The 18,679-nt window shown below is 41.8% G+C and overlaps 1 protein-coding gene across 6 annotated transcripts in view; it reads right to left on the bottom strand.

Moving 5' to 3' along the window:
* The window catches only part of adamts14 (ADAM metallopeptidase with thrombospondin type 1 motif, 14), a 43,513-nt gene that overhangs the window by 18,769 nt on the left and 6,065 nt on the right, over nt 1-18,679 (bottom strand). For all 6 annotated transcript variants that reach the window (XM_086196233.1, XM_086196232.1, XM_086196230.1 and 3 more), the window contains 3 exons: nt 10,075-10,231; nt 7,204-7,400; nt 1,982-2,065 (listed from right to left, as the gene is read on the bottom strand). In XM_086196233.1, coding sequence (XP_086052359.1) covers nt 1,982-2,065; nt 7,204-7,400; nt 10,075-10,231 — 438 coding nt within the window. The remainder of the gene's footprint in view (nt 1-1,981; nt 2,066-7,203; nt 7,401-10,074; nt 10,232-18,679) is intronic.

Here is an 18,679-nt window from a genome sequence, read left to right on the forward strand (position 1 = left end):
GTGTGTTAAAAGCAGCAGTTGCTAACAAGGGGCTAACCTTGGGCTAAGCTAGGCTAAAAATTAAAATTCAGCCAGCTAACATGATAGATGCTGTTTGGAGTATAAATTCAATTTTTAGAAGTACAAAGCTGCCAAGTGGAGTTCATTTGTGAAAAGTACCTTGCTGAGCAAAACATGCAAATCTCATAAAAGTTGTTTTCAGCCACATTTTTGGCATTGATCAAAAACCCTATGTAAAACTCCCATTGGCTCTTGGATGAGGGAACCCACGCTGACTTCTGGGTTGGTGTACAAAAACAAGTCATCCCTGCCACGCTGCATATCCTAAAAATATACTAAACATGTGTGGTAGACTGTCATTATACTGTTGCATAATTTCAACGATCAGAATCAGAGTTAACCTGTCATTATAGAATGATCAATGGTTTATAAAGTTATCACTGCTTTAATTACATTTCTTCAAAGGCATAAGATGTCAGGAAGATCTCACAAGCTTGTTAAAATGTGTCACTGTTCGAAGTTTCACATTTCTTTTGGAATAGCAAATGTCTAATTTAATGCTTAAATGACAAATGCAGTTCAACTCGCCTCAAAAGGGGCCTTTAGAAAAAAGAATAGGCCATAATTACGTCCCCACTGTGGAGAGATGATTCGTAAGTGGAGACGAATATTAATTGGAAACTGAAATGTATTCTCTGCTGTCCTGCCATATTACAAGCATCCATTAAAATCCAATTCAGGAGAGGATGCAATTTTTGGTGAACGGTGAAAGCAAACTGTGGGAGTTCAGAAAAAATGTGAATTCGTCCAAAGGAACAGTCCAAACGCTTGTGTGTATTCGCAGATTGTGTGCTGCCAGTGCTGCTGGTGACACATTCAACAGGCTTGAGCTCATCTAATTGGTGCTGAGTAAATAGCTTCTCTCTGCTTTGGAAGCCAGTCATGAGAAGGAGCCTGCAAACTGCTGAGTCTCCAGGCAGTGTTGGAATTAAAAGGCAGATGAATTTGTAAGCACACAGAAAATGATCCAGTGGGATATATATACTGTATGTGTGTGTATGTGTGTGTGTGTGTGAGATACATATATGTCATGATATATATACTGTATATGTGACATGTGTGTGTGTGTACTGTGTGTATGCACACATACACAGAGAGAGAGCGAGCGAGCAAGAGAGCGCGAGAGAGAGAGAGTGAGCAAGCCCACAATGTTTTTCTGCAGCAAGTTAGTGCCTTTCACAGCAGAGTTAGTCTCAATAGTGGATCGATATGGCAAGAAGATGGAAAGAGTGATGACTCCACGTAGATGAGCGGGGAAGATGTCAACCACTAAGTTCCCGTGTGGATTAGCATGATTTGCTGTAGGTACACAGAGAAGCGCATCTGAGCAACTAGAATTAGCGGAGAACTTCAGTGCAGGGTGTGATCAGCAGGGACTCGCCATCAAAAATCTCGTAGAAAGAAAAATTATGGTCAGATTGCAGTGCCTAAACTTTTTCAAGAGGCAAAATACTCAGCAGAATTAACACTGCTTACTGTACGCTACATCTCTCTTTTCTTGTCTTCAGTCGTGACCGCAACAGCACGAACTTGCGCAACTAAAAATTGCAATTGTTTTGATTAAGTGAAGCTTCCTACTTGAGCATCACGAAGAAAATATCAAACCTTCTGGATGAGGAATATAAAAAAAGAACTTGACAAATGTCTTTTTGCAAATCCGAAGCAGAGTTGATGAGCCTAAGGGTGCATGATAGCCTTTATTCAGCCTAAATCCAAATAATGATTTTCATAATTTCTCGAATACCGAACCATTTATTTGGTTGGATGAGTAATCCCTCGTCTTATTCTCAACAGGTGAGGAAGCCCATGTGACGTATCTGCCGAAAGAGCGGGCCTTCACTCTTGCGCCCTCAGTTGTTATCTTATGTTGCATATCTAAAAACCTATTAACTATAAAACAGTAACCTGTGATATAGCTTACCTGGCGATACCCGACCATTATCATGCGGACGAGGACGATGTTTATGTTGGTTCCTAAAGATTCATCGTGGTAGATTTCATCAACCTGAAAAGCAGCAAATAAATGAAGATCGTGAACACTGAACTGTGAGAGACAAACAGAGTTTCTGTCCGATGTAACAGAAGCAGGTACTGAGGAGCAAAGGCCTGGAGGGATTTATAGGTGGGGAGGATTTTATAGGTGAAGCAGGACTCGACTGGGAGACAGTGGAGGTAGATGTGGGTGGAGGTGATGTGCTCGCAGGGTTTGGACGTACTGGAGCTGGTCCAAGGTTTTGCTGGGTAATCCAAAGAGGACCGTTGCAGCGGTTCAATTGGATGGTAATGAGGGCATGAATAAATGTTTCTCCAAGTGTGTCAGTGAGGGACTGCCGGACTCTGAAAGTGTTGGGATTCTGTCTTCAGCCGCTGTTCAGCACCCACTAACCATTCCTGCTGCTCTTATGGGTGCAGAGTGAGGTGATATCAGCCAGGTATCCATTTATGAGCAAGTTAGGCATCATATTGGGTGCTTAAGGGCCTAATTTGTTCCAGCACCAGAAAAACTGAACATAGTAGGAGAACATCCCAGAAGACCTGCTCGCAGCCCTGTTCTGCCACTAACTGGCTAAAACATGGAGGGGACTCATAAAAAAACTGCTTTATTTTAATGGATACTACAGATTTTTTAGGGGAGTACTCCTGACTAACTCTGAGTACCCCTGGCAGTATGCGCACACCACCCGCTTTTATTTTAACCATACATATGATCTTTACAAAATATCATTTTAATGCCCTCTTACTCTACACACACAATTATAATTTCTAATTTAATCATATGTTAAGTAAATTATACTGCTTTGTGTATAAAAGGTGCAACAGAAATAATTGCTTGCAGTCGTGAGGGAGGATTGATGTTGTTTGTAGTCTTTTGCTAATGAGAGTTCAAGTATCTGTCAGTACAACAAAGCCATTTAATTCATATACTTTCAGCTGAAACTCCTCAGATAAGCAGAAAGCATCTGTTTGACATAAAGGAGGAAAATTGGAAGTACTTGATCATGCTTGTGTTGCTGCTTCCACGAAAAAAAAAAAAAACACAAAAAATTCCCTTTCATCCTGTACAAACAACCTTGAAATCGTGATGAAATATTGTGTTAATACACTGGCAACCACCCACTAAAACCAGTGTTGTTATGCAATGGGAAAGAAGCCGAAACCAGGAAATGTGTCAGCTGCTGTCGGGCCTTCTAATTATGTTGCGGTATGCAGTTTCTTTACTGTGGAGCCAAGCAAGGATCTCCACTTGAAATTCCATCTATTTTCCGGAGTTTTATTTTCATCAAATTGTCAATTCATGTCCGCATGCCTACCTATAAAGTCAATCAACATTGTGGTTGATAAATAAGAGTTAAGAGGAAAATAAGGGGTGTAATATTTCTTTTTCCATAAATCAGTAAGTCATTTAGTTGTGGCGTGTTGGTTATGGATTGTAATTAACGACAAGCGCCCCCCCCAAAAAAAAGAAGAAAAAAAATTGGGCAACTCTTGACGAGTAAACAGAGTCATTTAGCCTCTCAAAGCAGCCTCACATCTCTCCACGGGACTTGGTCTTGAGAGGAAACATATGTTTTACAACTGGCATTTGAAGGCACGTGGATTCGAGGAGAGGAGTCATATGCTGCATGTTTGCAAGAAGCATAGAAAATAATTTATGTAACATCTGTGTGTAATTGTGCCAGTCTTCATCATTTTGAGACATTTATCGAGGCTCATCATATCAGCTCAGCAGCGCCTGCGACTTCCTCCCTAGTTCAAACTCCAACTGAAGGATCTGTTCACAGTTTCAGAATCTTTTATTTCCTAAAAGCATTTGGAAGCTGGATGAGTTATTTCAGGAAAAAGTAAAAGTCACATTCATTTTTCCCTTATAGACAATGTCACATGACTCGACCTGAAGATGAAAAACTGCATTGGAAAATATCTGGTTCTGTGATTAGAAAGAAAAAAATGTGAAAGTCTGTGTACATGCAAACTTCGGAGGAGAGGTTAACTAGCATTGAAATGATACTTCATCCACAAAAAAGTAATTTGCCATACAAGCACTCACAGTTGAGATATTTTTCAGTCTTGCATGACTTCTCTGTGACTCCAGAAGTGAGGAAATGCCAGACATATTTATCATTAGCATGAAGCTAATGGAGACAGACTACTAACAACAACAAAATTGTCCAAAATGTCAGTTTACAAACTCCCTAACGTATTGTCCAGGATAATTTGCAACATCTCTATCCAGCCATGTACTCACACCACAAACTAAAAACAGAAAGTTCAACTGAATGAGCTAGCTCGTCACGCTAACTCATTGTCACACCGAACCACTTGTTTTTAGCTCATATCAAAGTATTTGTGGAGTTGTGTGCACATGGCTGGATTAAGAAGAGTTGTGTTATACTGCGCCATGAGTTTGAGGGTTTGTAATCAGAAATTTTGGACAGTTTTGCTGTTGTTAGCGGCCGCTCTCCATTAGCTTTAAGCTAATAGTGTATGGCAAGCATTTGACTTCAGCAAGCAGTGGAAAAAACTGCATTCACATCTTTGAGAATTCAGTATGGCTTGTGGTATTTGCTCAAAATGCAAACTCAGCTTTTTGAGAGAAGGGAAAATTTAACTGAGAAAAATTCATCAAAATATATCTAATCCAAAGTGGACCGTTGCAATTATAGTTAAGCGGTGGTACTGTGCTGATAGCGCTAGCTGACAAACGCATGCACATCTGCATCTTATCCTTTGCTCTCCTGCCCAGGTTATACAGCCACTCCGTTATTTCACAATTAAGCTTAAGGAGCTTTGATTTACTTACTCTCCATGGTTAAGTGTCAGTTAACTTAATCTTTTAATCTTCAAAGATCATTACGATCTTGTGAGACAACAACAACAAAAAAAAACTCAATTTATGTGTTCAAGGTTCGAGGTATCATGAGCTGCCTTCTCCTCAGGTTATGACAACTAGGATCAGTGCTATATTCATGTATAACTCTGCAACCGCAAATATGACATAGCCTAAATGCTGATGAAAATAGTTGCCGTCTTCTTTGCTGTCTGGTAAATCTGTGTTGCGTGTTATTGAATAATTGAGAGGTGATTAACAAAGGTCATCGAGTAATTGCTGTGGTGGGATTCACCAGAGCCCTGAGGTCAAGTCTGATGTTTTCATTAATGCTGCAGCAGATGCGCTTAAAAGCTGCAACCTTAGTCCTCCTCACATGCATGAATATCCTTGACTGCTGATGATGAAAGCATCGCGAGCACGAGAAACGGCATAAATATCTGCAGATTTTAATGAACATATGGTCACACAAACTAATAAAGAGTGACCCAGGGGCAGAGTAACCCTGAAGCTGTTTTCATCAAAGATTATGTTCTTTGTTGGATTGAATTTTGACAGGAAATTATTTGGCTAAATGGTAAGGGGGGGGGGGGGGGGTCATTAATGTTGTGCAAAATCTCAAAAGAAGAGATGTTATTTGTCCTTTTTTCAAGCTCTTTCAACCTCAAGTAAGGTCATAAAAGACAGACGCGTCCAGAAGGTTCCGATATGGCAAACACAGAGCTGAAACTCCACCAGTGTGTGACAGTTCGCTTTCTCTGACTTAAGAATTATGACCACGCGGAACAAAAGCTCTGTCACTGACGAAAGGCTATCCTGGCTCAAGTCCAAATTTGCTCTGAGACGCAGGGTTACACCCAAGGTATTTAAGCAAATATTCCATTCACAGAAGCCTATTCAGGTCAATAAATGCTGTAATGAACACCCGAGTGACCCCAAATTCTCTCAGATTTGCAAAGAACTCAAATTCCTTACTGGGCAATACTGACCTATATAGGTGTTTCTGTTGGATACGTAACAGAGACGATGAGAATTATTATTCGAAAAAAAGGAGAACCTTAATGTTTTTATAAGGTTGTAAAATTACACATTTTTTAGGATTCAAGTTCATACTCTAAAGTTTTTGGTGCGTCCTATTGAGAGATGGGCCAAGACCTTGTATGCAGGGATAATTACAAAGCCAGGAGGAGCGCACAGAAAGGGCTGGAATCAGACTGTTGTGGCTGAAAATTAGTGTAACAGCTGTGGACTACAGGCGTTGGTGTCCCTGGATTGTGTACAGCATCACATCGACGTGGTCAAAACCTGGTCCGTACTCAAACAACACCGCCATTGTGCAGCAGGCACCACGGCAGTCACCTTGGCTTCGCGCAGACAGGATGTTCAGTAATCAATCCCTCAGGGAGAGTTTCTCCAGGTGGTACTACGCATTCTGCAGCCATGGCGCAGGGATTCAGGGGGATTTGAGCGGGCAGAGCTCTTTCAGACACAGCAAGCCTGTGGCTTACAAGTGGAAGTAAAGACCCTCATTTGTTTCAACTGCTTCTTTCTGTCTGGAAATAAGACATTTCTCCCATAAAATTTTATTCAGCTTGAAGGTATCACTTGTAACAACCGCACTTGATTTCATTTAATTTTTCAGGCGCTTTTAACTCTAATGGCTTCCTAACTTAACTTTTCTTCTTTGTCTGTCTGAAATACTCAGCAGTGCTTATCTGCGCGCACTGGAGATTGAGAATGGGCAATTTCTGGGCATGCTCTAACAGCCACCACACAATTCAATCAGCCAAGGCCATTAAAAATCAGACGTTCCTCCCTGCCACAGACATTTGACGACAGCATATGAATATAATATCCTAATTAAATAAACACATCATTCCTTGTAAGCAGAGCTTGGCGGTGCAAGCGGACCTCTGGCGCTGGTTTCCATGACTGCCCCGCACAGCTCCCAGTCAACTTTCTAATTGGTCTAGTGCGGCTAATCAGACCACCATGCAGGGTCCAAATGGTAACTGTTACAGAGTGAAACCAGCACTCTGTGAAAATCTGACTTGGGGGATTTGAATTCAGTAAGTAGATTATGGTGGTAGGAGCTGGTGGAGCCCGTAATGAATGAGCTGAGAGGTTTTTTGTTTTTTTTTAACTCTTCGGTAATCCATAAACAACTAGAGAAAGTGAAAGGAGGGTATATTGACAAAAGTGGTACGGTCTGATGTCAGAGAGGACAAGAGGGAGAGAATAGGTTACATACAAAGAACTCAACGACCCCACCATCAAATCAAGAAGTGGTGAGAAATGAAATGTGCGGAACTTACTATGTTCATTAACGTGAGAACGTAATTCTGCACATGCTCTTTGCCGTGGAAGCGCACCACTGAATCGTCCACAGCCAGAAGCACCTCAATGTTGTAGTCATCTTTCTTCGCATGCCTCCGCTTGCGCTCGGACTCAGAGAGATTATGTTTGACGAGGTCCAGAGCCGCCGGGAGATCTGCGATTCCGAAATCTGCAACTGCAACGTGTGACATAAAAGAACATAAACAAGTCAATGAGCAGATATGTCGAACCGCATATACATTTCCACTGGAGAGTCTCAGGATTAACAAAATGGTTTTGGACACTAGCTTAAAAAAACACTCCCCTCAGGCTCATAAAATGCACCTGAACAGACTGAGAAATATTTCCGTACAGCCTCACCTTGCCTGACTATGATGTGTGCAGTCTGAGCACGAATCCCACCGGACTCACACCAATTTATCCATGTCTTGTAGCATTTAAGCAGTATTTTTAGCTGGTATGATATTTAAGTGCTGTGTATCTTCTAAAGAAAAATGTTGAAGAAGCGTGCGTGTGTGTGTGTGTGTGGGTGTGTACGTAGTATGTATGTGCACGTGTGTGCGTGTGTGTGCGCGCGCATGTGTGCGTTTCCATATCCAGGCCAGGACAGGAACCTTGAGATGAAACAGACCCGACCAGGAGAGATAGAGTCAATCCTGTGAGACGAACTACAGCGGCAATAAACATAAATACTCACACAGACAGCCTTTCACTGCCAAGGCTGCATCGTTTTCCTGAATCATTTTTAATCGAAATCTGGATGCGCATGAATTACCAACAGTAATATGCAATTATGATATGATTCATGTACATCTTTTCAACACATTTGATTAGTTTGCGTTTAAAGAGTATTTACGCGGAGTACAAAAAAACACCATGATCCGGTTACCATGATCTCCCAGTTCGATGTGCAGCTTGTTTCCCCATACATCCATTAATTTGTGGCGGTGCACCACATATTGATTGTTATTCATTTTACTATTTCACAATGAAGAACTGAATAACAATGTGTGGCACATTGGTTTCGCTAAGACTCTCCTTCCGATAAAAAACAAACAAGCACACGCGTGGCAATCGAATATAAGATTGATTAATTCTATGGTGGAATTATGTTTGGAGTAGCAAATCAGGTTGGGATTCTCTCCATCCGACAAACCCAGCTCAGAAATCAATTGATTCAGGCAGACATGGAAGAAGAGAGTTGTTCTGTAGTTGTAAATCAAGTCTGATAAAATATAATATGCTTGTTTTAAACCATTTGGAGAACAATTATGGTATTGTGATATACAACATTACTGTGACGTGAATTTGCATAAGCCACGGTAGAAGACTGTCTCCCATACGGGTGTAAACCTAACGTTTTCTTCAAAAATGCAGGAATCCTCTCCTTGCCGGTGGTGACTTGGTGGTTAATTTGAGTTAATGTAGGAATACTCAGATTTAAGAGTGCTTTGGTAAAAGTCTCCATTCAAAATTCTTCTCAAGTAAAAGTAAGGTTGTTTTTTTTTTTAATATATTGTATACTCTCAAAGGTGAAGGTACACATTCTACACGGGTACTCCTGCGCTTGGGAGTATTTGATCCTCGACTTAAAACATGGCAGTCTTCAAATTTCAACGTGCGCCATCATCGTCGCCATCATCAGATAAAGTCTTCGTATTCCGTAACTGATGATTTCACTTAAAAGTGAGAGAAAAAAGTACAATATTTCTTTTGAAATCTAGTGGAGTGAAAGTGCCCTAAAATGCAAATACTCCAGTAAACATATACCTCATCCATCAAATGGCATAAGAGACAGGAAGCCAGCAGCAGTCATGAAAACAGTCAGGCTCCAGCTTGGGAGTTCCATTCCACTAACTAATCCCTCAATTACAATATCTGCAATGACGCATCTTTTTGCTTACCTAATAGAGCGAATTAACTGACCCGTGTCAACTACTGCACCCGAACAACTCTAATTCTGGCAGAGAGAGAGAAAGGGAGAGAGACTTGGAATACGTGGATAAATTACCTGATTAAAGTAATTTGTGTGGAGAGCTGTGGTGTACCATGAAAAGATTGCTTTTACAGCTCTACACACTCAGGAAATGGAGTGGATTAGTGAGGAGAAGGAGAGTCCTCCACCAGATGCTCAAACTATTGTTGGAGCGGGAGAGAACAAAAACCAGGAATTCACGATGGAGTTGCATTACAGAATTTGATTGCGAAGGAACCCCCCCCCCCCCCTCCCCCTCCCCCACAGGAGCCCAAGCATTCCCCCACCAGCTGGTTTATTGAACACTACCTCGGCTGTTTAGCCCACTGCTGGAAATAATCAAAAGTAGTGATAGGAGTTAAAAAGAGAAAAACAGTTAATTTCTTTGGGGGGGGGGGGGGGGTTTCACTTTTTTTTTGTTGCAACCATTCATTCACGAAACTTTCTAATACACGTTCTCACAATAAAAATATCTGCGTTACGTCACAACTGTTGTGGATTTGAAGCGGATTACATAAAATCAAGCAGTATTGAAGGCTACGCTGGCAGGATTCCCTTTATAAATGAATACGAATCAAAGACGGTATTTCTACATAGCAATTATGTGCAACATATGTATCTATATCTGGAGCCATTCTGCAATTATGATCTATTTTTCCAGCTGGTTGCGCTTTTGTGACATCTTCACACTTCAGTGACCAGCAGGCAGTTTTCCACCTGACTGGATAGTGATGCTGTCTTTTTTTTTTCTTTAATCACACCGTTCTTCTTCACAGCATCACACAGTGGCCTTACACACCCACTTTCACTCTCAGTCAAAACACAGTGCTTTCTGTTTCCACTGACGTCACACTCCCCCTCTCCCTTTGCCTACCTTCGTTGTGGAGGTCCGCTCCACGCTGGCCCGTTTCCCGCTTGATGGCCGACCTGCGGTACACCACATGAACACGCCCCTTCACTTCCACATCCTGCTGGCCCTTCTCAAGGGGCTCAATGAAAAACTCTCCATTATCAGTCCGGATCAGACCTGCCTGGAAAAAAAAAGAAAAAAAAGAAGAAAAAAAAAAGGAGTGCTTCATATTAGTGCACACACACCCCCCAACTCCACTCTGCTTTTAAGGGGTAGTAATTCCATCGCAGCCAAGAATTACAGTGTGCTTGATCTATTGGAAGAACCAGGAGAGGGTTGGATATGGGGAATGACGCAGGTATTCAAGTCCAGATTTACTGAGTGTCACCATGATTTCACCATGAATGAGATGATGAGCAATGTCTCAGTTTAACCATGTGTTTCTAATTGTTAACGTAGTCGAAGAAAAACCTCGCTGACAGATGATCCAGCAAGCTTCCATACCCAGTGTTCAACTTTCAAAGAAGGTCTGTGGTTTTGAAGTTAACTTTTTTTTTTTTTAATTTCAGCCAAGCGTGCGCCACTTTACTCGGTAATTTCTGACACTTCTAAGAATACCAACCGAGAGCGGCCTCTGATCTCGCTGCTTTCATTGAAAGGTAAGTATAAGACGTTTAAATTGTTAAGGCCTTTGTTCAAAAATGAAATTGTGGGTTAGGAAAATTAGAAATAGACTTCACCCAGTCCCTATACTGACGGACAGAGTCATGGAAACCAAGTCCAGCTCTTTCATATCATCATAGAACACCAATTTACCCTTCCATTTGCAGAAATGCAGGACTTCTTCTGAAGCTGTGCCTTGGATAAACATGTGAAAGTACACCAGAATCCACCAGATTGTTACCAAGAATGCTGCAAACAGGTTTGGGGTTATTTTTTCCTGCACATAGAACTCAAATATTTGTGCACGCTAAAGACACACAAGGGCCGCATCAGGAGGATTCAAACACTAACAAATAAAAGCGTGTTTTCAGATCTGATTAACAGCAGAATACGGTTCCAAAGTCTATGGAGCTGCAAATGCAAAGGCGCGGTCAACCCCTGAGCTTAAGTTTAGATCCTGGGACAGCTGACCTGAGGGACCTGGAGGTAGAAAGTCCACGATTGAGGAAGGGGCAAGTCCTTCGCAGACAAACAGGAGAAACGTCAAGTCGGTTCTGTGCAGGCAGCAAATGGAAAGAGGCCAGTATAGGGCCTGATATGGTTCCTCTTCCTGGTGCCTGTCAGGATCTTGGCTGCAGCCTTGTAGACCAGTTCCAGACTGGAGAGGGATGACTTACTAATCCTAGTGTACAGGGAGTTGCAGTAGTCCAAGCGGGAGGATATAAAGGTGTGAATGACTATATCCAGATTTTTGGAGAAGAGAAATGGCTTTATTTTGGCCATGGTGCAAAGTTTGATTCTGCCTGACAAGTAAGTCAATGCATTAGTGAAAACCAGCCTTTTCAAATATCACAGCAAGCAATAAAAGGAGCCATCATCCTTAAGAGTTCTTTGGGTGACACCAAATGGAACTATATGACATACAGACCAAGGTTGCGGGCGGCACAGCCCGGTGCACCCTGGTGCTCCACCAGTAAAAGATTCAAAACCTCTACCTGCATACAGTCTGTTATATTTGGATTTCAGAGAAAAAAAATACATCTGCTAAAGTTTGATAAGCATAAGCAACTTAATTCTCTAATAAATTGTTTCCTAATCATTCACGGCTTTTTAATTTCAACAACAGGGGCAGAAGGTTTAAGAAGCAATGACGCAATCTGTAACTCGTCTTTTTTTCAAACACATACCGCCTGCCAAAAACTTGTTGATTTCTAACATCATAACCGATTACAACTATTTATTTATGACCCGTTTGGTCAGTCAGAGAACTTTGAACTATCCTGGAGAACTTCCCGGCACGTGAAAGAGCAGGCACACAATAAAGACCATGAACTGGACCTGGTTATTTTCAAATGTCTTCACAACACCAATGTCCTCCACGACACTCTATTCATAGATTCATGTGGTTTCTGCAGTATGATTCATTTTTGGTTAGAACGCTCAGAATAATTCAAAATAGGGTTCATGAACAGAACCGTTCCCTGGGAAAGTCCTGAAAAAGACCTCTGTGGATCAGGGATGATGCAGTTATGCACCAGGTGATGCTGGGATCTGAGAGTGTGAGCAGTGTGTGTGTGTGTGTGTCACATTAACATACATAGAAAACAAATTGTTTTGTGTAAATTATATCTCCCCAACCAGCTGCTTCACACCGTGGTTGCCTTTGTCAAGGGTTTGGTCATGCAAATGTGCATGTATATAAGGCTGATTTGAAACCTTGTTACGCATACGGAGAAATCTACTTGAGAAAATCAGGTTTATTATTTTTTTTCTTCGAGTGATGAGTTTTGTTTTTTTAAAATGCAGGTCCACGTACGAGCACCGACAGAGATGTCACTCGGACATGCTTGTCTCGGATCTGTGGAAGGACAGTGACCCACGCACGCGTGCACAAACGTGTTTACTAATGCGACACGTTTCTGTGGGCCTTTTGGTGGACGCACGGTGGACGTGACACCGCACATTATTTGCTCCAGTGGGAGCGCAGTCATACATGATGTTCTGTCTCACTCTTCATCTTTTCTGCTTTCAGTTGTGTCCAAAAGTAACCCATGTGAAGCTCGTTCGCTGCCTGTTAGCTGCACTTTCCTAACTCCCTTTGTTCACTGCCTTTTTTTTTTTTAAAATACGATCTTAAATGAGTCTTCTGTTTGCTTTTAAATGTGATGTAGCGGCTAATTTGTGGATAATGATGTTTAACAACAGTGCCTGCTAAATTTAAGACGAAAGAGTTAATCAAACCAATTACGAAGTCCCTGAGAGAACGCTTGCAATGTCACATGACGACAAGGTCGCGCTGTGTCTTTCCAATACAACTTCACGTCTGAAGTACAAAATCCTGCACCATGAAATGAAGACATATCAACACAGAGACGATATCACACAGACGTGGGTGGATCATGTGATCATGTGAAAAACGCACACCGGCAAGTAAGACTTGAATCTTCAGGATAAACCAATACAAGAGTGCCAATGTGTACGATAAATGACTGTTTGCTTGGAAAAAGAGCAACAGTTACGAATCCAGCGCGTTTCTGAAACGTTCGCGGAAGTTCAGCTTGAAGAGCTCAGAGCGGCTTCACAAAATGTTGAGTGTTGTGTAAATAAAGGCGCTGGGAGAAAAGACGAACCATGGCGAGTATTTCTCAACAGGAGAAAGACTGAAAAGGTCACAGAACGGTGAATTACGAACATTCTGAGGACAAAGGGTCAGGATTATTAAATGTAAATTGAGTTGTACTAATGCACGTCACAGTATAAAAAGACATTTCTCATCCTTTCTGTTCCTCACTAGGGAAAATCTTTCCAGTCTATCATTAAACTCATGAAGACGGCACACAAACAAGATTCTGGCAAGAATGTGTGTGTTTACAGCTGCAAAAAGGAGGCTAAATACAGTGCTGAAAATAGAACATCGAGCCTAAAAAGCTCATCTGAGGATCCTAAGCTAACACAGATGCTCTGAACTTAAGGGTGGACATCCGACAGTAAGGGCAAAGAAGAGCGAAGGAATCTTGTCCAGCCCTGACCAGGAAATGCCAAGTAAGACATGCTCGAGGACTTCCTCTGTGGTCTCTTATTTCAGTTGAGGCTGGGTCTGTTGAGGGGAGAGAGCTGCAGCATTTGGAAGTGTAAACATATGGACATTGTAGGGTAAAGACTTGGTGAGGGAGTAGCTTTGCGCCATCAGTGGCGGGCGGGGGAGGGGGGGGGCTCGGAGACAAGGTTCATTTTTACTATCGGAGGCCTCGCATTACTGAAAATATAATTCTGACTGTTGGCAGGGGCAGAAAGAATTAATCCATGTATTAATTCATCATTGCTCATCATTTATTAGGAAAATTTCCAAATATTCGCTTGTTCCAACATCTTGGCTTCGACTGTTTTGTATTTTTGCAGATGTGAATTGTGCTAAAACCTTTAACTATGTTTTAATATTATTAATAGGCTTTTTTATGTCTTAACTAACGAGAACCCATTCCCAGAAATCCTGCACTGCATGAATAGTCAGTAAACAGTCAGTAAACCTCCTGCTGTCAGGCGACATCCAACAGTCTCTCCCCTTCAGCTGAAATGTGAACATGAGATTGTTGCCACGATTGAGAAATTGATGCTTTATCACGTGAAAACAGCATCACCGCTTCCGCGAGTAATTACTACAATCACGCTTTACAATTCAGTGAGACTGGGGTCAAGAGTGGCAGGGTCTACAGGGTGCATCATGTGACATGGGTGCGCATTAAGCTAGGGTCCTTGTTCTGCAGCTGTATCTTGAGAGCACCTAATATCAGCGTGTGGGTCATTCAGCTTTCCCTGCGCAGAAAAGCACAAGGTCGTGGCAGTGAGTGGTGGTGACTGACACCATACAAAAAGGCCAATATAGCTAACACTTAATCTCACCGGTGCACTAAATTCCACACATTGGTAAGAGCAACTTTGAAGGTGGATATTTGCTATATGTAATTTCAGAGGAACGGCTCTGCAAAGTACAATTGGACTCTGCCTTGTGCACGCTGCAGCGAGCAGGTGACAAAGAACAAATGAGGTGAGAGCAACGGCCGATGGAAATTTGTTTAGCATGCATGAGCTTAAAGAGTTTCGGGGCCAGATTTTTTTTTTTTCCAAATCATGAGCAAAGACTTATATCCCTGTGATACATAACCTCCAGAGTGGTCTTTGTACTTTTCCACATAAGAATCGAACTGTCCCTTAAAAGACACTGAAGAAATGAACAGCACGGGCTGCTTCAGCTACAACATGCAACAAAGGCCAGCTATAATTCTGGGAGCTCAACCTGTAATTTGCGGCAGATTGTTAAGAAACGTGTCCTTTCAGTTCCAGGCATGCTCTTTATAAGCCACAAACAAGAGACAGAAGGAGTTGAAAGGTAATCCGCTGTAAACCACTACAATCAAGGTATGCGCTCAAATTTTTAAGGTCACAGGGTTCATAGTATGAACTCAGAGAGGGTACTGGTCAGTTCATTGATCATATTTGAGCCTTCGCAGTTGCTACGGTTTGAGCAAGTGTCGTGGAACTGAGAGGAAGCTACTTAGAGCTCTCAATGAGCTGTTTTAGCTGCCAAACATCTATTTTATTAGTAGATGTTACTGAAGCTGACATAAAAGCTGAACATGGTATTTTAAAGAATTGTTTAAAATCAGGTCATCGCCTATTTGTCCAATGGTGGGTCTCAAGACTCGCTTTCTCAACACTCCCTACAGTTAAATTCAGATAAATCACGAGTCCAAGTCCTTCATTCTGCATTTCTACTCTAAATAAGATCCAGAAATCTAGGTGTAATCTTTAATAGCAGCTGAAGACATTTAATCCTGATTTTTTTTTGCTTTTAAGTATCAAATATTCACAGCCAGTCTTCCGTAACTCGCTGTATTCCCTTCTAACTGTATTCCTGCACGTCTCCTCATGAAACACAACTTTGAATGATTCTCTCCTGAAACTGCTTTATCTCTCTAGTATTTTCCCCGTGTTTTGTCACTCTTTTGAAAGCGTTTTGAAACAGGTCTCTAAAAACTGCCACCGTCTCCACCGTCTTAACACTGAGAAGAGGGAAATGATGCAGTAGGAGGGACTTTTGGAGAAACACTTGCAAAATTGTTAGATGTTCAAAACCAGGAAGATCAATCATCGATGAGTGATACTTGACTCTGCTGAATGGGTTTCAAATAATAAAAGTGTGACAGGATGTGGGAGCGGGGGATTACCATTTCATTCCTTTTTATCTGCTCTCACATCTCAGTGTTTGCTACAAAGGGCATGCATAGCTGGTGATTGAGATGAGGATTATAATGAGAAAATTGGGTTTACAATCACTGGCACCCATCCGCGCACCGCTGATATCAAAGGGTAGGAAAACAGAAATAGTCTCATCATTGTAATGACTGCTTAATAGAAGCAGAAGACTGGGAGGTTATTATACGGAGCTACGTGGCTCTGGGAGCTGTAGTAGTATCAGCAATATCGCGACTTTATAGTATTAGTAGTGCAGTAACTTAGGTGTATACATTCGTGAACTTGCATTAATGACAGAGTGAGTGTGTGTGTTTGTTAATCACGCCACTATCAAGGACACAAAACAGGATTAAGACCAGTTAGATGAGGACAAAAGCCATGTCTCTGGTTGGTAGGGGTTAAGCTTAGCTTGTAAGTTTCCAGGAAATTAAATATCTAAATACGATAAAAGTGACTTAAATGAATGTGTCTGTGCGAGTGTGTGTGTGTCCTGTACCAGCGTGCATTACATCAGACTATGTGAAGACAGATATATTGGAGCTGCTGCAAATAAGAATTTGACAGAGAGGCAATAAATCAAATTACAAGATGTTGGGCTTCCACTGATGGAGCTCTTAATTTAGCCACTTTAACTCTGTTCCAGCTAAGTACTGAAGGATACTGGAATACTGGACTTAACCCAGCAGAAATCCTGCAAACATTTATGAATAGAACAATTTATAAAAGCTTTTTCCATTTCCAAAGAATGGAAAACTGCCTCCACAGCCCCCAAAAAAGTCAGCAGCTGACTGTTGCTAGGTGTCTCTCTCTCTCTCCCTTTTAAACCGATGGGCACAGAAATAGCTTTCTTCCTACAGCAGTTATCTGGCACTCGTGTTTCCATCACAAATGTAATTCAATCATCCTGTCATCTGCACTAATTCCCAACACATGAGCAACACTGGTGTAATCCTAGCCATCATCACTGCACCACAACAATAGTTCATGCATGTCTGGAGCGCACAGCTGTTGCCGCGTTTAGCAGAATTTACAGTCAATCAGTCAAGATAAGGCAAATGTAAAGTGATAACTACATCAAAATGAAAGGGCAGGTCTGTTTTAGCGTCGCCTTTCTGTGCGGCTGCAGCAGACAGCGTAGCTGTGATATCAAGCCAAACATATCCAAAGAGATATCCGATTCATTTGTAGCTTAGCGTCTTTTCTGTCATGAGCTTGGAATGCCGAAGCAGGAGACGTAATCCGTTGCTAGTGATGTCATGCCTCGCTATTTGGGAGTCATTTCTGTGGACACGGCCTCGCTGCAGAGGACACACTGAAGTGCTTCCCTTAAATCTATCAGTAAAAAAAAAAAAAAAAAACCCTCACACACAGGAAGCGTGATGCATGTTTCCAGGAACGCTCACAAAAATGTATCTTAGAGTGATGTTTATCTCATATATTTTTGAGAAAACCCATCAAAAGAACGTTTGAAGGTGACGTGCTGGTACCAAAGTACCAAAGATGTAAAAACACACAGGATGTCTCCCTGATGAGGCCCGCATGTTGTGACCTCCGCACACGATCCACATCCTAATTCCTTTCAAAGTCTTTCCTTTCATCAGACATGATCTCCTCCGTGTCCCTCCACATCAAGCAGACACTTCAGACCAAATCATTTGCCTGTAAGCTGTTTGTGTACCTTTAATTGCTCCCTGAAGACTCCTACATGTAGCGACAGGTCCGTGTTTATGTTGGCTTTGATGCAAGGAAACGCGTGGACAACATCCCTCACGGGCAAGCCTGAGTGTGGCCTTGAACATTTGCTCGAAAAAAACAACGAATAAAATAAAAATAACATCCATCAAATAAATGCAGAAATTTGGGGTTTTGTCTCAGCTCAAGATATCAGCAGCTTCTCTGCCACCGAGAATACGGTGATTTTAGATGGGGGACAGTTTAAGTTGCTCTTTACTTTGAAAAAGTACGTTGATCTCTCCAGACACAACATCTCAGCGTACAATAATACACAGACCTCATCCATAGCAATTTGGACGAGTCATAGTTTTTGATCGCGAGAGCAGAGAAAATAGTGTTTTTTTTTAATAATTCACAATGAGAAGGCAAAAGAATAAATATCACCGCTGTCAAGGCGCAGAACACCATAAGTTTCAGCTTGCTTACGTCTCAATGGAAGAGCATCGCGATTATATATATTACGTGTTTTTACATACAGGCTGAGTCTGATCGACAGCCTTAAGTATTGAGTTCAAAACTTTTAAAATGCCTCATGATGGAAACTTAAGAGTTCTCATCTTCTGTTCTTTTGCTATCCTCCCCAGAGCCCAACCAAGGAGATAGATGCCCTCCTCTCCTCGGTGCAGGAGGCCTACAGACACCGGCTGACCGCTAAGTAGCTTAGCACAACGAATGGCAGTGAATGGGATATGTAGCATAAAAATTACAGTTTTCTATTAGATTTGCTATGAATTCAAAACTGCACGATATTCAGAATCCGATACGTAGCAGGAACTACTTTCTTGACTGTGTGCAGTGATTTGACACAACCTCAAAACATCAGCCAACAAAACAAAACATTTAAAAGGCTGATTGCTACAATCAATCATGGTTGACTTTGTAAAGGGATATTCTGAACCTTATCCTTTTGAACACAGGATAAACTACAGGTTTTGGAAGCTGAGCAGGTGAGATGGAGGTATGCTATCCTGCCCATCAA

This window comes from Aulostomus chinensis, chromosome 23, assembly GCF_037954235.1.
Source record: "Aulostomus chinensis isolate RoL2024-O1b breed Wild chromosome 23, RoL_Achi_v1.0, whole genome shotgun sequence".
NCBI lineage: Eukaryota > Metazoa > Chordata > Actinopteri > Syngnathiformes > Aulostomidae > Aulostomus > Aulostomus chinensis.